General features: G+C 42.1%; 1 protein-coding gene across 2 annotated transcripts in view; it reads right to left on the bottom strand.

Moving 5' to 3' along the window:
* Window positions 1-24377, bottom strand: part of BRINP3 (BMP/retinoic acid inducible neural specific 3) — a gene marked incomplete at both ends in the record, with an annotated part of 223916 nt that overhangs the window by 54610 nt on the left and 144929 nt on the right. For both annotated transcript variants that reach the window (XM_079763782.1, XM_079763783.1), the window contains 2 exons: window positions 1845-1950; window positions 23508-23698. In XM_079763782.1, coding sequence (XP_079619908.1) covers window positions 1845-1950; window positions 23508-23698 — 297 coding nt within the window. The remainder of the gene's footprint in view (window positions 1-1844; window positions 1951-23507; window positions 23699-24377) is intronic.

Below are 24377 nucleotides of genomic sequence, written 5' to 3'. Positions count from 1 at the left end.
GAAAGTCTTCTATACGCCCAGTCGTCTTATATGCCGGAAAATATGGTATTTGATGAGAATGTTTGGTTATTTTTCCCTCCTGTAGAATCTACATTGTAGGTAGAGCCTGTCTACCCCTGAAAAGGAAGGCAGGTGTTTATTCTGCATCACTTGATTTCTAACAGTTTTCAGTACTTTCTTTTGTTGTTGTTGTTTTTTTTTGTTAATCCTCCCCCGAGGATATTTTCCATTGATTTTTAGAGATGGTGGAAAGGAGGGGGAGAGACACACAGAGAGAGAAACATCAATGTGAGAGAGACACATCGATTGTTTACCTCTTGCTAGCACCCAACCACGGCCAGGGATCCAGCCTGCAACCTACGTGCCCTTGACCAGAAACGAACTCGGGAACCTTCTGTCCCAGGACTGATGCTCTATCCACTGAACAACACTGGCTAGAGCAAGCCCCAGTAGGGGAGCATGCAGGAGGCAGCCTATCGATGATTCTCTCTCATCACTGATGATTTAACCTCTCTCTCCCTTCCCCTTCTTCTCTAAAATGAATAAAAATGTATATTTTTAAAGAATGTAGTTTCAATTTCAGCATTTATTGCTACACAGGAAAATTTAATAAGAAGGCTAAACATTCAAACTAACCAGTAAGTGAAAATAAACATAACAGTAAGGGAAAATTTGACCAATACATAGTTGTTATTTACTATAAAACTGGATTTTTACATTTACATTTCCTGTATTTAGAGAAAGTCATTGTTTGACCCTTAATCATCATCTATGAGGTACATTTAATAAAAACAAAGAATTAGCATTGAGAGAAAAATGCATTTTGATGTAAAACTGAATATGTAAATACAGTTCTGAGTTATGCAATTAAAGAAGGCAGACCAGAAAAGAACAACTCAGAATTACTCCTTTGATCAGTCGGCAGGAGTTAGACAACGTGCCAACACCAAGACTTTCCTGAACTTATTCAAACTAGTGCATGTTTATTCATAACCTTTCCCTGCCTGGATGAATAATATGCATACACACGAGCATTTCAGAAACAATCTAGGCTTGTTAAAAGTTGTTATTTTTTAAAACCCTCTATTAAATTATTTCAAATAGAAAAAGATGGTAAATTACCAGCATTATCATATAATCTATCTTTACAGTGGAAAGATATAACTATCAAGATGTATTCTCAAGTACATTTCTATTTGTCGGAAGACAAATGTAGCCATAACAGCCATATATATTTATATTTAAAATGTCAACAGTTCATGTTATACCATAAAGATGTTTACAACTTTTACCAGAATCTATAAGAAAAAATACAAAGCTGCCTGGTTTAGCATGGTCAGTGGTTGAGCGTTGAGCTATGAACCAGGAGGTCACTGTTTGATCCCCAGTCAGGGACCATACCTGGGTTTCAGGCTCAATCCCCAGTAGGGAGTGTGCAGGAGGCAGCCGATCAATGATTCTCATCATTGATGTTTCTCTCTCTCTCCCTCTCCCTTCCTCTCTGAAATCAATAAAAATATATTTTTTTAAAAAAGAAAAAAATGCAAAGCTCAGGCAGACCTATGAAAAAAGTACTACTTGTTGAACCAGTGAGAACTAAGGAAGTAAAATACCATCATGAAAAATTTTCAATCGCTACAGATCATTTAAGAAGTACAGCGAATTTTGACATTTCCTTCATCTTGTCTAGAATGCTCGTATCAGCTCAAAATTTAGGAAGTTGGCCTTTTGTGAGAATTTTAAAAGCCCAGCACTGCACATAGGGCTGATACCACAAAGAAGAAAGTCATCGCAATGGGACAGCTGCCATGGAGGCCCATGGAGAATGAATGTCACTTACATACCTTGCAACTGAATCTTATTCTCAGGACTCTGGACCAGAACAGAGCTGACAGAATCTAGGTTGTCATAGTTACTGCAGCCCAGGGGACCCGTCCGTGTTTCTGTTACCTGTCCAAAAAAAACACACCAACTTTATTATGTAAGTCAGACTTGACCATGCTCTCTGGGTTCAATGGAGTTGTCACAGAGGGACAGTATACATTGGACAGGAAACATCACTGAATGATCCAGGATCTGATCCCCAGCAACCATCCACACCTCCGGACACAAAGCAGGCAGGCGACTCTCTTTGTCTTTCATTCCACTTTCTTCCCTTGGGCCAGGCATAAATCTCCTGGGAATCATGGATGCCCGCTTTGGTCAAAAGCATCACTCACAGAAGGTCATCAATTTTACCCGAGCTATGACATGGGCATGCTCTTTTATGTAGAGAGCAAGTTTTGACTCATATTAAGAATTGTTTTTTGTTGGTTCGTATTTCCTCAATAAATCAGAACTACCTACCAGGCTACTATCTAAAAACTGACTTAAGTATTTTATTCTTCTGCTTAAAAATCTACAAATATCCCCTCTTTTATAGTGACAACAAAGTCTAAACTCTTCTGCGTGGCTTCCACTTACCCTGTTACCCGCATGGCAATCATGAACTATTTTAAACTTCCATTAAATGGTTGGAGCAGGTTCAAGGAGCATTGACAATGTCAACTATATTTTAAATCATGATATTAATTCTGTATAATGCATCAAGTGCAATGCTTATTATTGTGTGGAGATGCAAGGAAATTTAGCTCTTGCATTTTTCACTTGAGGACTCACAGCATTTGTGGTATTTCAATACCTTACGCATTTATCTTACCATGAAGTCTTTATGTTTCATTATGGCAATGATAAAATGACTCTGCAATCCTCTCTTTACATTAACTTTACTTATTTAACTGCAAGCTCCCTATTCAGAATTACACAGGGCACCTGGCACAAGGTAGGAATTCAAGAACGGTGAACTAAATCGATGAGTAACTATTTTCTTTTTAGTTAGAAATCTTGATTACAAAACAATACTGATGTCTATTTACTAAACTTTTTTTGCGGGAACTTCTAAGAAAATACAGCAGGGCCAGCCCATGTACATTTCTAAACCTCACCTGGCCTCACCATTCATACGCAAACGAGGTCGCAGGAGCCCAGGGAGGTTGGCCAGGGGACTGGGTATCATGTAAGGAAATGAGAGCTGGAGCTGGGACCTGAACCTCCGACTCATAAATCAAATGCCCATTCAGAAATCACACTGGCTTTCTAACCTGCATACCTCAGTGTTTGAAACTTGACTTGCCTTGATCAATCTAATGCATCCCCATTCTCTCTCTCTCTCTCTCTCTCTCTCTCTCTCTCTCTCTCTCTCTCTCTCTCCCTGTCATGAAATAAAGTTACAATTAAGCACAATTTAATTGGCCTAGATTGCTATACAAGTCTATTAGAATGGGGTTCTATCTTGGGTCATTGTCATGAACAATAAATAGTGCTATAAATGTGCTTGTGCCTATACTTTGAAGACCAAATGGACTGGCTTTTATTCCGAGTATTAATTTATTAGTGCTTTGAAGTAGAAATTCCCACCCATTTTTATATTACTCTACATTAGACTTCTAAAAAAGTCAAATATGTGTTGATTAGTTTCTATTATATCCTAAAACAGTATGCTTGTTTCTGCTCCTAGGGGTGTAGGATCTTTTACAATTGCATATACTTAAAGCTATCAAACTAATAAAAGTTTTAGAAAATATTGATACTAAAATATATATGTAACTTATACACAACTATATAAATCATGTATATTATATAATATGTATGTTAAATTAATTATATGTAATTATTATCTCACATGATGATACTAAAACAATCCTCTCTAATAAAATGGTAATATGCAAATTAACCATCACTCCACTGCATAAGCCACGCCCACCAGCCAAGCCACACCCACCAGCCAATCAGGGCAAGTATGCAAATTAACCCCAATCCAAGATGGCTACAGCCACAGAGAGCAAGGTTTCCCAGGTAACAGAGGAAGCCAAGCTTTCCATAGCCATTGCAGGCCTAAGCCTCCACTCAAGCTACAAAGTTTCAATTATAGAAGGTAAACAAATTCAAACAAATGGAGGCAGAATGGAGCTTGAGAGAGCAGGCCAGGGTTGCCGGCGGCAACAGGGGAAGTAAAGCTTTCTGCACACCCTGGCCTGGCCCCACCCGCTTAAGGCTACAAAGTTTCAATTGTAGAAGGTGAATTAACTGCCACAGAAATGGCTGCCGCCCCAGGCTACAAAGTTTCAATTGTAGAAGGAAAATAAATTCCAGATACCAGGGCCTCTGCTTGGGTTGCCAGGGGGCGTGGCCGGCCTGCAAACCACCACAGGCCCCTCGCTCAGGCCGCCCCACACCCCAAGGGAACCCCCACCCTTATCTGTGACACCCTTCAGGGCAAACCAGCTGGCCCCCACCCGTGCACCAGGCCTCTATCCTATCTAATAAAAGAGTAAGATACAGATTGATCATCACTGCAACACACAATATAGCTGCCTCCATGTGGTCAAAGATCCTGCCCCCATGTGGACACAAGATGGCCACCACAAGATGGCCAGCAGGAGAGGGCAGTTGGGAGGCACCCGGCCTGCAAGGGAGGGCAGTTGTGAGGGACCAGGCCTGCAAGGGAGAGCAGTTGAGAGGGACCAGGCTTGCAAGGGAGGGCAGTTGGAGGTGATCAACCCTGCAGAAGAGGGCAGTTAGGGGTGACCAGGCTGGCAGAGGAGGGAAGTTGGGGGCAAATAGGCTGGCAGGGGAGCAGTTAAGCATCAACCAGGCTGGCAGCGGAGTGGTTAGGGGGTGATAAGGCTGGCAGGCAGAAGCAGTTAGGGGCAATCAGGAAGGCAGGCAGGCAAGCAGTTGGGAGCCAGCAGTCCTGGATTGTGAGAGGGATGTCCGACTGCCCGTTTAGGCCCGATCCCACCAGGATCGGGCCTAAACGGGCAGTCAGACATCCTTCCAGGAGTCCCAGATTGGAGAGGGTACAGGCTGGGTTGAGGGACAACCCCCCGCCGTGCACGAATTTCGTGCACCGGGCTTCTAGTTTTATATATATAACTATAAATTTCAGATATGTTATAATTAAATATATATGATAACTATATCACATAATATCAATTGGCATATAATTATGTATTATACTAGAGGCCCGATGCACAAAATTCGTGCAAGAGTAGGCCTTCCTTCCCCTGGCTGCCAGCGCTGGCTTCCCTCTCGCACCCGGGACCCGCGCTTCCCTCACAGCCCGGCTTTGTCCAGAAGGTCATTTGGAAGGTCGTCCGGTCTAATTAACATATTATGCTTTTATTATTATAGATGATGATTATAAATTACATTTACTAATTAGAAATTATATAACTATATAATCTGTTTCTTTCAAATGGGAATATTGAGTTTGAAGATATTCTTATCATTTATTTGTTTCTGTCAGTCATTAATTCTTATTTCAGCATTTTACTAAGCACTTAATGTCAAACTGCAATTTTAATGTATTCCTAGTTCTATATCCTGCAACATTCCTGGGATTTAATATTGAATTTAGAAATCAATTTGCAAACACATTGTTAATACAAGAGGCATTTAAAAATAAAATGGTCATATTGATATATACCTATTTCAGTAACAAAGACTTTAATTTTTAAAATTGTTTTATTATTTAGAGTAAATCTTGTGAGAGAAGTGCACATTCACCTATAAAACTCTATGTCCTCAAGTGAAAAAAGTACAGGAACATATCAATGCTAAATTTCCATGCATCTTTACAAAATAATAAACACTGCACTTGGTGCATTACACACAATTAATATCATGATTTAAAATATAGTTGACATTGTCAATGTTTCTTGAACCTGCTCCAATCATTTAATGGAAGTTTAAAATAGTTCATGATAAATAACCAATGCCAAGATGACTCATATTTTCACTTCAAAAGTACAAAAACAAATCAAATACTAACTCAATGGAAAGAAGAATTGTTGAATTATTTATCTATGCAAATGACTTTATGCTGAAAACTACTTTCTCTAGCTCCACTCCCCATCATTTAACTATTAGAATCACTTATCCCAGGATTGCATTTTTTAAATTCTCTAGAGGTTCTACTTCAGGAGGAGCGGTGTTCCTTGAAACATGAGGATAAAGAGGATGATTATAAACAATATTAAGTTACTAGTAGGTATATCCATGAAACCATGCACAAGATAAACAATATAACTGTGAAATGTAAATTAGAAGAAAGGAGAAACATGGCTGATGAAATAAAATATGTGAAGCCCAGCTGGTGTGGCTCAGCAGTTGAGCTTTGACCTCTGAACCAAGAGGTCATGCCACATGCCCTGGTTTGCAGGCTCGATCCCCAGTAGGGGCCATGCAGGAGGCAGCTGATCAATGATTCTCTCTCATCACTGATGTTTCTGTCTCTCTGTCCCTCTCCCTCCCTCTCTGCAATCAATAAAAATGCATTTTTAAAAACAGAGTATGTGAAATAAGCTATTAAGGTTGGAGGAGAGAAGCACAAAAGACAGTCACATTTGATTCAGGACAAAACAGACCGTGCGTTCTTGGAGAGCAATTGCTTTGGTGCAATTTGCACTTGTCCTTGCCACCATGAGTCCAGGCCTGGTGACAATGGCTGACCTATTTTTTCCACGCCCCATAAATTATCCTCCATCAAAACAATACGCATGCACACCACCCACCAACCCCAGGCAACTCGATTGAGACAGACGCTGCATGCCCTCTGAACACCCATCAAAACACGAAAGTACATGTGGGTCTAGAAAAGAGACGTTTTCTTAGATGATTCAAGCGTCTCTTCAGTGTGCTATGGAATAAGGTAAACTGGACACGATTTTGTCACCACAAGGTCGCTAACTAACGTCAGGACTCCTTTGTGCCTAAACTGTGGTTGCCATGGAATTTAAATGCATGGCTGTGGACTGGTCTTGGAGAGGCCAAATCTATAAGCTCACTCCTACAGATTGCTATTTTGATTTCTGCTGTAAGTAACATAGCTTCAAATCACAGCAATTGCAAGAAACTCTGTGGCAAAGAACCCAAAATATATATATACACATTTTTTTAAAAAACGACATTTTTATAAAAGCTTTGATTGTGAAGTCTGTAACTAATGATGGTACATAAATGGTAACCGTAGACTTCATTATGCAAAACCTATAGGATCTTTTTTTTAAAATATGTTTTATTGTTTTTTGTGTGTTTTTTTACAGAGAGGAAGGGAGAGGGATAGAGAGTTAGAAACATCGATGAAAGAGAAACATCGATCAGCTGCCTCCTGCACACCTCCTACCAGGGATGTGCCCGTAACCAAGGTACATGCCCTTGACAGGAATCGAACCTGGGACCCTTCAGTCCGCAGGCTGACGCTCTATCCACTGAGCCAAACCGGTCAGGGCAACCTATAGGATCTTATTATTCCTCTGGAGTTGGCTAAGAGTTTTCTGATGCATTTAATGTTAATAATGACAATAGGAAGATTTCACTGCCACAGGGCATCACCAACAACAACACAGCTTTCAACCGGTTAGGGCTGTGGCTGGCTGGCTGCATCCTGGTGACAATGTCAGAGGGCACTTCCCTGGCTGCTGCCACTGCCTGGACCAGAGGCATGGCATTTTCGGGAACTCTGAGCCACAGGTTCTTTCCTGTTGCTTCGCATAAAAATTAATGCTATGTGGGGCAGCATTTCCTACGTTTATCGTAGAAATGAAAGCAAATAGGGGAAGTCAAACATGGGGAGTGCTTTTATTTTCTTGATTGTTTATCCTATGAATTGCAATCGCATTGCCTTTTACTTATTGAATCTGCTTAAGAGGACCACAGACTTTAAAATGCAATGGCAAAATATGCTTCTAGGTCCAAGTCCAAGATACAAAGACTACTTTTTTGGAGCTCATGTAAATCATCTTAAAACTAATAGTGTTTTGCCCTGCCAGCGTTGCTCAGTGGTTGAGCATCGACCTATGAACCAGGAGGTGACACAGTTCGAATTCCAATCAGGGTACATGCCAGGGTTGTGGGCTCGATCCCCAGTGTGGGGTGTGCAGGAGGCAGCTGATCAGTGATGCTCTCTCATCATTGATGTTTCTCTCTCTCCCTCTCTCTTCCTCTCTGAAAATAATAAAAATATATTGAAAACAACAACTAGTAGGTTTTATGATGATTTTCAACAACACTTTTGCCAGCTATCCCATAGAAATGAATATGGGGAAGGAGGAGTTATTTGAGTGGCTAAATTTAATACAACAAAGTCATGGGGAAAATGGGATTAGGAGAGCGTCCTTGGCCCATATTGCTTCTCCCTGGGAGACAGTGACTGCTAATTGCAAAGGAACACACACCTGGTCTATTACCCTATGGCTTTCTTATTATTGTCCCCAAACCGTTTCTGTACCTGACGATCCTGCCCCTTCAAGCTACCCCTCCGGCTAGATGTGTTCTTTCTCCTTTGATGGATAAGCAGGGAAACAGTAGACCGAATCCACCAAAGACTTGGAAGCTCTAACCCACAATTGAGCTAATGGCCATCTGTTGCCTGGATGGGTGAGCAAAGGGTTACCCCTACACAGAGCTACTCTCTGCATTAATGGCTGCTGCATAATTTCTTTTATCCGTGTACAAGAGGCCCGGTGCATGAAATTCGTGCACTCAAAGGGATCCCTCAGCCTGGCCTGTGCCCTCTCGCAGTCCGGAAGCCCTTGGGAGATGTCTGACCAATGGTTTAAGCCAGTGGTCGGCAAACTCATTAGTCAACAGAGCGGCAAACCACGGCTCACAAGCCGCAGTTTGCAGACCACTGATTTAGGCAGTCGGACATCCTTGGCGCTGCCAGAGGTAGGAGAGGCTCCTGCTACCACTGCTGCATACGCCAGCCGTGAGCCCAGCTTCTGGCTGCGCGACACTCCCCCTGTGGGAGCACACTGACCACCAGGGGGCAGCTCCTGCATTGAGTGTCTGCCCCCTGGTGGTCAGTGTGCATCATAGCAACCGGTCGTTCTGCTGTTTGGTCGATTTGCATATTAGCCTTTTATTATAGAGGATTTCTAGATCTACCCATACTGCCCAACTGGTACTCACCTGGAGCCTCAGTCAAGCAGTTAAATGTGAGCTGATGATGCTATCAACTGAGTGACCTATTTTGCTTCCCTTTTTTTTAAATAAAAAAAACTTTATTGTTGAAAGTATTGCATATGCCCCTTTATTCTCCCATTGACCCCTTAGAGCCTGCCCCTGCCCCCTGCCCCAGGCCTCCCCCACTCCATTGTCTGTGTCCATGGGTTATGCTTATACACATACAAGGTCTCTAATTGATCTGTTCCCACCCATCCACCCTCCTCTGCCTTTCCTCTGAGACTCCACAGTCTGTTCCATGCTTCTATGCTTCCTTTTCTTATTTCTTTTTTATTTTTTTAAATATATTTTTATTGATTTCAGAGAGGAAGGGAGAGGAAGAGAGAGAGAGAGAGAGTAAAATCAATGATGAAAGAGACTCATAGACTGGCTGCCTCCTGCACGCCCCACACTGGGGACTGAGCCTACAACCCGGGCATATGCTCTGACCAGGAATTGAACCGTGACCTCCTGGTTCATAAGTTGATCGATGCTCAACCACTGAGCCACCACGGTGGGGCTATGCTTCCTTTTGACAAAGTGACTAAATATGTGCGGATGGGAATGTCAAGAGCTGGAGGAAAAGCACCCATCACCGTGTTCGAGGACCAGCGCCGAGAGAGCATAGGGTCCTACCAGTCAACATGGCTTCTAGTGCCCACCGGGAAGGAACCCCTGGGACCACTGTCCCTGTCCAAATGCCGGCCACACAATGCCCTGCGCACTAGGACACCCAAGACGGGCACCTGGTTAGACAGAACTTCTTTCCTGTTACAGATTTAATAAAACTATTTCATGGTTAATATTTTTAAACGTCTCCTTTCATTTAGGAATCAGCCTAGTGTATTTTGACATTCCCCACAATGCCCACTATTCCATTTCCCCCCCAAAAAAAAACTTTCACCAAAATTTTGTATTACTCCTCTGAAATGTTCTATTTCCCATGCCTATTCTGAACGAATTATTAAAACATTTCTTATTGCTTCTGATTAAAAATGTACAACTTTTTACTCGCGCCTTTTGAAGTGCCCTAAGTGTTGAATATTTCTGAATTCCATAAGCACATCAAACGCTTCCGATGTCAGTTATCTTTTTATAATAAGACAGCTCATGCCTGTGCACAGACTAGCTAAAGTGTCGTATCGAGACTGTCATATTCTTCCATTTGTCACCCGATAAGACAGGCGCCCGAGAGAACTGATAATCACGCCATACAAAAACTCAATAGACTCAGGCATAATGAGAAAGACAGAGTAGATTTCTTGTTTCAATTAGCCATTACAGAAACACTTTAACTGTCATTTCTTTTTTTCACTAAAAAAAAAAAAAATCGGTTTTACTCACACACCAAATGTTAGGATAAATCCACATTCTTTAATAATCATTAAAGTCAGCACCAAGATGACTTCAAATGAGCAAAATAATAATATAAGAGAAAGAGGAACCTTATAATCTGCATGAATCACATAGGCACTAATAAAATTCTAAGAGCCAAGAAAAAAGCAATAAATTGGGCAAATCGCTCAGCAATACTGTGATCAAATTATGCATTGCTGCCCTCCCCCAATTTTTTTAGTTGATATAGAGCCTGAGAATTATAACTAAGAGAATACTTTATAATAAACTAGAGGCCCGGTGCACGAAATTCGTGCATTGGGGGTGGGGGAGTCCCTTAGCCCTGCCTTCACCCACTCGCAGTCCGGGAGCCCTTGAGGGATGTACAACTGACATCCTTAGTGCTGCTGCGGAGGCCGAAGAGGCTCCCGCCACCACCGCTGTGCTCGCTAACTGTGAGCCTGGCTTCTGGCTGAGCGGCACTCCCCCTGTGGGAGCGCACTGACCACCAGGGGGCAGCTCCTGCGTTGAGCATCTGCCCCTGGTGGTCAGTGCACATCCTAGCAACTGGTCGTTCCACCGTTGGGTCGATTTATATATTAGCCTTTTATTATATAGGGTAATTAATGGAGGCATAACAAAATGGAAATGAGAAAAAGTTTGGTAATAGTTAAAGTAGGCATTTGTGTCTTTTCTGGAATACTTAACTTAGAATTTTAAAACTTAGCAACAAAATCATACAACTTCAATGTGGACTCTCATTGCATTTCTTGTCTTCCTCTTCTATTTCCTTCCCCCCAAATCCTCCTCTCTGTTGTGTTATTTCTTCCTATTTATCTCAGTTGTATTATGTGGAGGTGTTATATCAGCTGTTTTAGGCTCGTTGTCCCTTCCCCTACATTAGTATAAATTTAATTTAATTTTTTTTTTGTTGTACAATTGCGCCTCCCAGTAGTACAATAGTCTCTCTGGACGTCTATTACTAACTAGGAAGTTGGGTAAGCAAACTGGGTAGAGTTGTTACTGAATAATTTCATAGCAATATAAAATCTGGGTTGAAATGGTTTTCCTTCTGTAGATTATAAATTTTATTCCACTGTAGTTTTTAGTGAGTACTCTTTTCTTTTTATAAAATTTCTATATGTCCAGATGTAATATCTGTTGGTTATATCATCTATATTCAATCCTAACCTCAGTTTTCAAAACTATTCTTTCTTCCCTTTCTTGTAGTTTTGAGATATACTTTCTATTCACGTTCTATTTGTAACAATTCTCCATTAATTGTTACACTTTTCCTCAACAGCATGGCACTTGGAGCTATATTTTCTAAGTGTTCCAGAATTTTCTCTGTCATCCGGATTTCTTTGGAAGTTTAGAATGAGTGTTCTCTCTGTGCTTCCTTTTCCTGTTCCGGCTTCACTGAGATGTGCTGGTATTTTTTCATGGTTACTCTTTGGGACTCCAGTTCAGCTGCGACCGTACGTCATTGGCAGCAATGCTGAGAGTAGCTGAACACTGTGCCAGGAGAGTGTAAGCTTAAAAAGGACTGCAGTAGCTTATCAGTTTTCCGTGAAGCTATTAAGATTTAGCTTCACCCTGAGGTGCTTTCGTGCCTTGAATAGGAGAACTCTGCCCATTTATTCAGCCACTCTTCAGCTCCTGAGGGTCAGGGAAACAAAGCTAAACTCATGTGGGCCAACCACCTCTGCCCGCTCCGTGCTCTCTGGGATCAATGCTTTCTGATTCAAAATTAAGACTTTCAGCTGTGGGGCCAGACTTGACAGTCATCTCAGATGGAAAAAAATGCTGTAAAAGTTCTCATACTATTTAGGACCTATTTCCTGTGGGCACCTAAACCTCGGGAGAGATGAATGAGTGGATGGAAGAGAGTCGATTCTCTCTTTAAATGGTCATTTCCCAGATGCCCCTCTTATCTGTGGACCAACAAGCTCTCTGTAATTGATCGAATTCACTTCCATCTTTCACCTATTTTTTTTTAATATGTTCTTATTTTATGGATTTTAGAGAGAGATATCAATTTGTTGTTCCATTTATTCATGCATTCATTGGTTAGGTTTTGTATGTCCCTTGACCAGGGATCGAACCCACAACCTTGGCGTATCAGGATGATGCTCTAACCAACTGAGCTACCCGGGCAGGGCCATCTTCCACTTATTGCCTATACTAGCGGCCTGGTGCATGAAATTTTTGCACTCAAGGGGGGTCCCCTCAGCCCAGCCTGCGCCCTTTCGAAGTCCAGGAGCCCTCGGGGGATGTCCGACTGATGGCTTATGCCCAATCCATCAGTTGGACATTCTAAGTGCTGCTGCGGAGACGGGAGAGGTTCCCACCATCACCGCTGTGCTTGCCAGCCATGAGCCCAGCTTCTGGCTGAGTGCACTGACCACCAGAGGGCAGCTCCTGCATTGAGCGGGATCAGACCGAAACCAGCTATCCAACATCCCCCAAGGGGTCCCAGATTGTGAGAGGGTGCAGGCCAGGCCAAGGGACCATGCAGGCCAGGCCGAGGAACCCCACAGGCGCATGATAGGGGCCAGGGAGGGACACAGGAGGTTGGCCAGCTGGTGAGGAACCGCGGGAGGGCTCCAGGGCGTATCCAGCCCCTCTCACTCAGTCCCAATCAGCCAGATCCCAGCAGCAAGCTAACTTACTGGTCGGAGTGTCTGCCCCCTGGTGGTCAGTACACATCACAACGACTGGTCGACTGTCTACCCCCTGGTGGTCAGTGAGCATCATAGCGAGTGGTTGAGCAGCCTTAGCATATCATTAGCATATTATGCTTTAATTGTTTGAATGGATGACCAGATGACTGGACACTTAGCATATTAGGCTTTTATTATATAGGATAGTGGTAATACATATTTTCTCATTAGATTCTCTCTTGAACTTCATACCCCATAATTGCAACTATCTTTGACATTACTGTTTGGATTTTCACAAAAACCCTCATACATTTCATGTCACAAACGGACTCTATTAGCTCTGTATGTATGAAACCAGTGTCCTGTCATGCCCTATAAATTAATGGAAGCACCATGTCTAGCATATCTCTCAGGTCTAAATCCACTTTCATGTTCTCTGGCTACTTCACCTACACCTTACACTGGTTGGCATGCAATAAATTCTACATCCCCAAACCTGTATGTTTCTCTATTGGTATTGCATTAGTTAAGGCTTTTGTCTAGTCTTCCATTATTTATTGCAACACCATCCTCACTTATGTCTATGCCATTAGACTTTTCTAATCCAATAATGTTTCTGAGTTATAATGTTGATACATTTCCCATTCCAACAAGATCCCCCACAAAATTATGGACATGTCAAAACTGTTACAGATCCCCAGTTGGCTTCTTGCTTTCTTCACCTATATTTGTAACTACAGTGCCGTAGTCCCATAATCAGCTATCTGGTCTCAGAAAGAGCTTTGTTTTGGTTGATTCTTGGTGGCCTGTGTGTCTGCTGAGGCACAGGATCCGGGATGTGTAGTGGGTACATGTCTGCCCCACACGTGTTCATTCTGGGAACAGCCCAGGCCACAGAACAGTGACTTTCTCACATGATAATGACAGAAGCACCACAGAGTACACTGCAAGCCCATGTGTCATGTCCATTAACATTCCATGGACCAAGTCACATGACCAAAGCCAACATGAAAGGGACGGAAAAATGTTCCCTAAATGCCAGAGAAACCACAGACTCATTTGGCCAAGGATACACTGAAGGCATGGGTAGAAAATTGGGCAAAGCTAAAGAACTGGGAAAAACAACTCAATTTATGTCATGATAACTTCAGTAAACACGTCACAAATCTGTCACAGAGACCTTCAGACTCTGAAATTCTATGCATTTTCTTAGCATAGCCCTTCCTTTCCCATTTCAAAGCTTTCATCTTTTGCCTGGATCTTTCTTTCCATGCGACTACCCTACTATTTATCCTATAAGACCCAGATCTGATATATCTGAGTATTCTTATCAATTCCCTTAGACAAGAATCAGTGAGTGTCCTTGACCTGGTTATTTTTGCCATGTTGCCTTTTTTAGTAGGTATATAGCTGCCTCACCAGACTAAATACTGCAAGGCTAAAACGCACAGCATTTTCATTTCTGAAGGCCTAACAACTTGTGGTGCTGGGTACATCACAGATATGGAATAAACATCCCCCAAGTAAGCAAATTAATTGGGTAATTTATAAACGTTTAGACAACTTTGCATTGACATAGGGCACCGAACATTTGATTATATCTAACGATTGCAGGATCACATATTATGCATACATTTTGCTTTAATTGACAATTTTATTACTTCAACTGAGAGTAATTAAATGGCTTCACTCATCTTACCAAAATAGAAAGCTAATTTAAGTAATAGATGCTTCATATTTAAAAACTAGCAACGGACTTCTATCGAGATAAATATCAAGAAAAGTGAAATGGCCGTTGGCCGGTCTGGCTCAGTGGATAGAGCGTTGGCCCCCAGACTGAAGGGTCCAGGGTTCGATTCCAATTCTGGTCAAGGGCATGTACCTCAATTGCAGTCTGGATTGGTGCGGGAGGCAAGCAATCAATGTGTCTCTCTCACATCAATGTTTTTCTCTCTCTCTCAAAATCAATCGAAAAATATCCTCAGGTGAGGAGTAACTACAGCAACAAGAAGAGTAAAATAAATAGGAAACAACTGTAAAAAAGAAAAGAAAAATGAAATATTTTAAATGAAGTAACAATAGTATGTACTCAGTTGGGGGGCAGGGGGAAGAAAAGGAACAGTTTTTAAATGTGTATCTTCTTTTTAGGTCACAGTTTTCTCTTGGACATGATCCATTTTGCAGGAGATTTTTCAAACTTTAACTTTGACCAAAGGTGAACTTGTCGGCGAGTTTGAACTAAATTGCTTTCGCCATTTCTGAGTTATGGGAAGGTGAGAGTAGATTTCTCAGGCACCTAACTAAAACAGGCTCGGCCTTTTCTGCTTACATAAGTCACACATGACTAATGCTGTGTATTTTAAACCTGACAGGATTATTATAGTTCTCAGAGAAACCTCTACATTTAAAAGAAAATATCCAATCATTTTTAAAATGCCCAAATTTCCCATGCATGAGTCCACAAATTGCCAGAGAGGACTGTCGCTTAAAAGTAAAGAAAATACAATTAAGGTCAAGTCAGATTTCTGCCTAGGTTAGACAGAGAAAAGTTATAGGACCGATATTAAATTAGGGTAGCATTTCAGGGCAGACATGTTAGCAAGTTAATGCACTTTAAAGTGCACTTTAAAATGTAAAAGTAATTGAACCTCTACCTTTTACGATGCAGCCAGAGAGAAAAACAGCAATCTGAAAGAGAAATTCTATGCCCAGCATACCCTGTCGGCACTTTGAGCTCCTCTGAAACAGCTGATGGGGAAAAGTATTCCTCAACGAGTGGCAGGAGATAAATTCAGGGTTATATATCACATCACAAATTACTTTTTAAACCCAGCTCAGTCTTCTTTAATCCCCTGGACAAAAAATGTTCAAGTTTTAAGATGTAGGAATAATATATTAAAGGCTTAGAGTGTTCAAGAATGCAATATCTTTTTGTTGTTGTTGTTAATCCTCACCCGAGGATATTGTTCCATCGATTTTTAGAGAGAGTGGAAGGGAGGGAGAGAGACAGAGAAAGAAACATTGATGTGAGAGAGACACATGGATTGGTTGCCTCCCACACTCGCTCAGACTGGGGCCAGGGATCAAGCCTGCAACCCAGGTACGTGCCCTTGACCGGAATTGAACCCAAACCCTTTAGTCTGTGGGTCAATGCTCTCTCCACTGAGCCAAACCGTCTAGACTGCAGTATCCTTTTTAAACTTTGCATAAATATTAACAACATTTCCTATCTTTACATTCATTTATATCCCGGCATACTGAGCTGGTTTTGTGTCTCTGTTTACTTTCTTTCCAGTTTCCAAACATTTGATAAACCTTTCCTTTACTCCATCCCTCAAGTCAGTGTTGAAATGGTTGAGCAGGTAACGATCGGAGACATTGCATCATTCAATTCCAGGGATTATTGTCTATGGAGCATTAGATAGAACAGGAAATAAGAAACCTTCCAAGTGTCCAGCAACTTGGATCCAGAAGGGATTGTAGAGGATTTTTCTTGGGACACTATGCAGGCTGCATTTGCAAGGTGATACAATGGGGTCAAGGAGAACAGCGGGGCAGCTCTATGCCGAGAAGGGCCTAACTAGATTCCCATTAGGAACAGAGAGGATGGGGCAAGAACCAGAGAAATCAACAGAACCCATTGGCTGATTAGGTATAGAGAAGAATTGTAGAGAATAGCATTCAGAGGTTATTTCTAACCAGTTAGAAATGACAACAATGTGATAAACAGAGGAAAGCATTTTAGGCTATTGGAAAAAATAGAGGGGAACTTGGGTTTGAGGATGGGAATGGAAGGACGGAGTTAGGAGTTGTCAAGATAGTGTTGATGATTGACAATTTATGATATGTCATTATTTCTATTAATGGGTGATAATTGACATAATTTCTTATGTGTCAATATTTCTATTGGTAAAAATGATCTCAGATGCGTCAATATTTCTATTGGTAAAAATGATCTCAGTTATTTATTACCAATGTCCTCCCTTTATTAAGTTAAAACTGACAGTAAATGGTATAGAGGTCATTTCTTTCCTTATATCATACGTCAGGCCTTTTTTTTTTTTTCTTTCAAAACTGCAACTCAATGAAAAGTTTATTTTGAAAATGACCTTTCATAGGGTTTTTCTCATTTTTCCAATGAGTTAAAAATTGCTATTAATTTTAAGATAGGAGAGATCAAACTGTCTCTTATCTCCTTGACTCATGAAAAATGAGTACTTTGTTAAAAAGATAAAAGGCAAGCTAAGAACACCTAGACCTAATCATCTCAGTATCATAATTAATGATAACAATCTAGGCAAAAATCGAAACTGGCCACTCAGAAAGAAAAGGTTAAGTTTGAGATCCCCCAAATTTACGGAAATTTGGAAAGAATTTTGGACTTTCCCCAACTGCCTTCCAGTGATTATGGGCAGAAATACGTAAGTTCACCAGCAAGTGAGCCGTTGTCTCAGGTTCAGTGAGTTTTCATAAATTCCAATAAATGGATTATTCTATTGTAGGTGAGTTCTCACAAGTAGTCTGCCCTTTTGTACCCCGCTTTGATTCCCTTTGCAATAACCAATTCTTTTGAAGAGGGTAAGGGGACCCTGACTGACGGCTACTCTCTAATTGTTTTTCCGTATTAGAGCTTGCTCCTGAGTCCTCTATTTATTAGCCTCATCTTGGACTTGTCATTGTAGGCTAATTAATATAGTTAACATCTGTATAGCACTTAATATGGGCTAGGCACTATTCTCAGCGCCTTAAATATATTAAGTCTTTTAACATTCATGATGCCCGTATAACATACGGGATATTATTATCTCCCATTTTTAGACGATTAAACAGATAGAGAATGTAAGTTAATTCAAGTGAGATCATGCAATCAGCAGGTGGGGAACTGGGATGCCGACCCTGAGGCATGTGTTTCCGGAATCAGGGCTCTTCATTGTTGGGCTCTCCGGCCTTTTTTCAGACATCATGTGACATGATGAAACAGGAAGTGGGTACAGATATGTAGAGAAAAGGAAAATAGGAGGCTGTTTCTCCATCAGGTATTTAACTCTATCCCTGGGAATGCAATAGGAAATTGAGAAAAACATGTGACAGCCAATAATGCCTGGTTATTATCCATTGACAGGTAGATGGACCAATTTTAGAAAACTATGGGGGAGTTACAATATAACTTTTATTTCTTTCATTGAACTTAATCAAATATTTAACAGCATTCATGCAAAAAAAATATGGTTGTAGGGGGAGGAAGACGAGAAGAGGGATGAGTATTCAGAGCACAAATACTCTGAATGGTACCACAATAATGAATATATGCCATTATGCTCTTGTCCAAACCCACATAATGTACAACACCAAGAATGATCATAATGTGAACCATGGGCTTTGGGTCATTGTAATGTTTCAACATAGGTTCATCAGTTATAACAAAGGTACCATTCTGATGGGAGATATTGATGATGGGGGTGGCGATGCATGTGTAGAAGGAGGAGGTATGGGAGAAATCTCTGTATTTTCCTGTCAATTTCATTGTAAACCTAAAACTGCTCTAAAAAATAGACTCTTCCTTCAAAACGAAACAAAAACTCCAGGTAGCTCATAAACCATGCACACATTCCAATCCCAACTAAAAGTTCCTTACTTTCCTTCCCAGAGCTGTTATCAAATGTGAGAAAACCAACCCAGTCTTTCTTTGATTTCAGACACCGATGAGTAATAAAAAGATAATTTTGAAAGAAAATGAATTCCTATTCACTCCATCAGTGGAGAACACGTTTTCTCTACTGAGGTTGTCAGATACATTGGGAAACGGATTCAACACAGAGCCGATCTGTACCTACTTTAGGAAGAAATGTTTTCCTTCTAAGCACCTTGATGACGGGCAGCTGATATTTCTCAACTTCAACAAAATCCATTCAACAAATGTGTGTGGAGTATTGCCATGCACAGTCTTGCAAGCTAGGTGCTGCAGGCATTCCAAATGTGAGTTTCTGCCAAAGAGCTTCACATGTTAGCTACGCGGAAGGAGTTCCTCTTTCTGCTATGTTGCAATCATGGCTGTTTGGAGAACAGTTAAGTGAAATAAACAGAATAATTATAAAAGAAAAGAGCAGCCATGAGTCCTTATGAGAAAGCAAGCTGCTTCCAAAGGAGGGTTTTGTGATTTCTTCCCACGTATTTGAAGAGCTGTTATTCTGCTACCAAGAGGCAGAGGGAAGATGGGGATGTGGAAAGATAAAAGCCCGTCGGGGATTCCTGGGAAACTTCTCAAAGCTGTTTCGGCATCCGTGCTGTAGTCGCAAGCACTCGCCTAATTTTAGAAATCGGAAGCTCTGGGTAGCTGCAGTGTCTGATGGCTACAACCCCATCAATCCTGCTCACGCTGGGTGAGGTTCATTTAATTTCAATTAGCATTTATTGAGTTCCTATCTTGTACTGAGCTGAGCTCCGGATGGAGAGACTGGGAGATAAACAAGCTTACTTTTGGGGGGAATACAATAAGCGCTTGATAACTACGCATCAAATATGTATAGCTAACCCAGGTTGCGGGCTGGATCCCCAGTGGGGGGCGTGCAGGAGGCAGTCGATCAATGATTCTCTCTCATCATGGATGTTTCTATCTCTCTCCCTTCCTCTCTGAAATCAATAAACAAGATTTCTTTTTTTTCTTTTTTTTAAAATCCTCACCAGAGGAGATTTTTTCCATTGATTTTTAGAGAGAGTGGAAGGGAGAGGGAGAGACAGAGAGAAACACCGATGTGGGAGAGACACATCAATTGGTTGCCTCCCATATGCCCCTGACAAGGCTGGGCGCCTGCAACCCAGGTACATGCCCTTGACCGGAATCGAACCGGGGACCCTTCAGTCCACAGGCCAATGCTCTATCCATTGAGCCAAACTGGCTAGGGCTAAAAACACTTTTTTTTTTTTTTTTTTTTAAAGAAGTGTGCATGCAATCCAAGCCACCTCCTCAAGTGCACATGGACCACACACACGCGAGCCCAGAATACTCCCCTGGAGCCGCCACCACCATCCTGGCTGCAGCTGACCCTGGAGCAGAGAATCACCAGGCCTTTAACGTTACAGCTAACTCAGAAGGGAACCCCATTCAGCTCTAAATTAAACCCTGAAGGCCGCTGGCCCTCCCCTCTCTCCCATTCCCACGACCCCTTTCTTGGGCTCCCTGTGTACTTCTGGGACTAGATTTTTAGCCATGTTGTTGCCAGAGGAACAACCTCATTTCCGTTTTCTCTTAGTTCCAGCGCAAGATACGTGTCCATCCTTGCTCCACTTAACATGGGGATATGTCCTGAGAAACGCATCATTAGGTGATTTTGTCCCGAGATCACAGAGTGCACTTACACAAAACGAGAGGCATCACCTGCTCCTAGAATGGCACATGCTGTCCTTTTGTCTGATTGGCAGCTTAGTAGGTCTGTTTACACCAGCATCACTGCAAACACATGCGCAATGTCTTGTACTGAGACTTTTCGGTGACTCCAACATCACTAGGCCATGGAAAATTTCGCTCCCTTATAATCTCATGGTCCCACTGCCGTAAACGCTGTCCGTCTTGACTGAAACATCCTACCTAATAAAATAGTAATATGCAAATTGACTGCACCTTCGCTACGCCCAAGCCACGCCCACCAGCCAAAGCCACGCCCACCAGCCAATCAGGGTGAGTATGCAAATTACCCAACAAAGATGGCGGTTAATTTGCATATGCTGAGGGAGGGAGGAGTGAAGACTGAAGACAACTTAGAAGGAAGAGGGAGGAAAAGCGGAAAGCAAGGTGGCTGCCAGAGGGAAAGCCCGGGCGGGGCGGAGCGGGGCGGGCGGCAGCGGCATGTGGGTGCAGGCACAGCGGCTGCAACTGCGGTGGCAGCACATGCGGCCGCAGCAGCTGCTTGCAGGATTCTTCCTGCAAATGGGCTACTAGTGGTTATATAAACAGTGGCTGTGCTTCTGTTTACAGTCCACCCCATGTCATTCCCATGCTCTTCCCGTTTCCTCTCCCTGATCTAAAGCCTCACTTTTCCCATTCCCAGCCACTCGACACACATTCACCCTTTTCTTTTTAAAAAAATATATATTTTCATTGATTTCAGAGAGGAAGGGAGAGGGAGAAACATCAATGACGAGACAGAATCATTGATCTGCTGCCTCCTTCACGCCCCCTACTGGGGGATGGAGCCCGCAACCCGGGCATGTGCCCTGACCGGGAATTGAACCGTGACCTCCTGGTTCATAGGTTGACACTCAGCCACTGAGCCACGCCAGTCCGGCTCCGCACACATTTTCAAACATTTCCATTATGTGCTCCGGAACTCCTTGCCATGGCTAATGGACAGCGAGCACGGCCTGCAGCACTCGCAAGGTGAGCTGTCCCCTCTCCCAGGCTCCAGGTCACTCCTTTCTCTCCCTCAGACCTGTCCTTACATCCCTCGGAAAAGCCACTTTCCTTGGTGTCTCATTTCCACAGCCAGCTCAAAGCTTCCTAAGGCATGATCATCCCTAGCAATAGCACCAGAGCCTAAGAGAAATGCCCGCACACCGTGGTTTCCACCATTAAGACACGTGCCTTTGTGATCCAAGCTCCCTTGTGGGAGAAGAGAGTACGTACGAGTATCCATTAAGTCTTCACATGAACTGTGAATGAACATTTCTCTCTCCGAATGCGCACAGGAAACTCTACTGTATAATTCTACTTGGTGCTGAGCAAAAAAAAAAAATCAATAGCCATATAATAAACACACTTACAACAATGATGTCTTCTATTAGAAAATACACTTTAAGTTCTTGTTTATATCATCGAAATTGATTTCTGGAAAAAAAAAATCCATTTCTCCTCAGCAACCTCACGCTAAAGATCTCTAACAATACCTTACAATACTTTTAAATTAACTAAAACATCTTTCATGCCAGCTACATTTTAATCTATCCAGCATAACTGCTATTTATATATTTGCTTACTCAGTATAACTTAAGTCCTACAGTCAGAAGTAAACTAACCATAAATGTATAAATGTGTCATTTACATGTACAGAACTCTTTTTCCCAACCTCATCCACTAGCAATATTGAAGATGGGTAGTATTATTTGTGTAACCCTTAAGCTAAAGGTATTTCTATGTCACCTCTATTCTCTCCTGTACATCACCACAAAAGATATTTCTTGGGCTAGTTTTTCCTAGCATTCCCAGACAGTGAAGGCCTAACTTTTAAATTAACTGATCAAAAAAACTACACGTTAATTTTAATCTCATAAAGCAAGAAAATATATTTAAAGACTGTTTTTTACAATAATAATGAATTGCCGCGGTTGAAACAAAAAGAAATGTTCTCTGTATTTTATTTTACTCTTGTGAACTTAACCCAGGATCACACCAGCATGCTCTGCCAACTCTCTGGTCTGTTAGCTTTGCAGTGGCTCTTGGCCAAAACAGTACGTGTTGACCTAAATTGCCAGCAAAATATGTCCAAAAGTCTATTGTTTTGGAAACCACAATCACTTCCTCTCTTTCTTTTGAAAAAAATAAAGTATTTTTTTTAAAAAAAGACTCATTCTTCCTTTCTCTCAGCTTTAGTAAAGTTAACCTAAATATAGTCACAAGCGAAGGACTTTAGTGAACACATGAGGTTCATCCATGAATTCTAGAATACGGTGTATCTCGACTTCTCGAAAGTTATAACCAAACATCTGCACCTCATTTTAATAGCATTGGGGAAAAATACTGCTCAAAGCAGACTTCTTAATGACTGTGGTGTCACTGCCCACTTTGAGTCATCCCCGTCTAAGGACAATGTATTTAAAATGCATAAAATAAAATATGAAGATTTACCAAAAAAAATCAATGTTATTAAAACAATATTTTTATCTATGCACAGTCTGTGAGGAGCCTATGTATCCCAGGATCAACTTACATAATTCAAGGGCACTTCAGTTAATATTCTGCCATGAAGCACCTTGACCCAATTATCGAGTTAAAAAATTACATCAAGACACACACCATTTCATTTTAAATGTATGACATACCTCACGACAAGAGGGAATGTTAAAATAATTCTAGAACACAATTATTTAATTCAGTGGGACATGCCAATAATTCGAGGTGGATTATCAACAATAACAAAATCCACCTCGAATTATTGGCATGTCCCACTGAATTAAGTAACATTTAATATTTTTCATTTTTAGAAAGAGTGGGACAGAGCGGGGGAGACACAGAGCGAGAAACAGTGATGTGAGAGAGACACATCGATTGGTTGCCTCCTGCATATGCCCCAACCGGGGTGGGAGATCCAGCCTGCAACGGAGGTATGTGGCCTTGACGGGAATCGAACCCCGGACCCTTCAATCCTCAGGCCAATGCTCTATCCACTGAGCCAAACTGGCTAGGGCTAGAGCTGGACTTTAGAGATAGGAGAAATAAGGCATGACGTACATGGAGGGTGAACTCCCTCCTACCTTTATGGCAGTGGATGCAATCTGGATGTGGTGGAGCCTCCGCAGGGTGCTGTCCCTGTCGATGAAGTAGGAGGCAGCAAGCTGATGCAGCGTCTCCAGGGTGACCGAGGAGCTGTTGGTGCTGGAATCAGCTCCTTCAGATCCTCTGCTCAGCTTCCGCTTGTCCACAAAAATGGTGAGCGACTCCTCTCCTGCATTAAATGTATGGGACGTTATTCCATTTCCCACTTAAAATCCAATTTTTCAATTACCTGCAAGTGGGGAAATATCAGACATGGTGAAACAAAAGAGCAATAAACAACAAAAGGGCAAATCTCCTATTTATTTTTAAAAATATATTTTTATTGATTTCAGAGAGAGGAACGGAGGGGGAGAGAGAGATAGGAACATCAATGATGAGAGAGAGTCATTGATCGGCCACCTCCTGCACGCCCCCTACTGGGGATCGAGCCCTCCCCAACCTGGGCATGTGCCCTGATCTGGAATCAAACCCAGAGCCCTTCAGTAGGCAGGCCGACACTCTATCTACTGAGCCAAACCAGCAAGGGCCAGACTGGATTCCTTTTTGCAACTACTGCTTCTGCCATCATGGATGCAAATGTGAATAAAGGTCCAATGTTGAGAAGAACTGGGGGTTGTTCATGAATGACTTCCTTTAGCCTGGGTATTGGAGAGGAAAGTGCTTAGCTCAGAGGTAGACATGCAAACCGGATATGTCATGATCCAGGACAAGTCTGGAGCATCATGGCAACGCTACAGCCATTGTTTTGCTTTTCTCCTCTATCAGGAAGACAGCATGGTCCAAAGAGGAGGCACCAGAGAGGACCCAAGAGGGCCCAGGTCAAAATCGATAACACCAGGAACACATAG

Source organism: Cnephaeus nilssonii, assembly GCF_951640355.1.
Source record: "Cnephaeus nilssonii genome assembly, chromosome: 23".
Classification (NCBI taxonomy): Eukaryota; Metazoa; Chordata; class Mammalia; order Chiroptera; family Vespertilionidae; genus Cnephaeus; species Cnephaeus nilssonii.
Note: the sequence above shows the minus strand (reverse complement) of the source record. Positions and strands in the feature narration are given on the sequence as shown.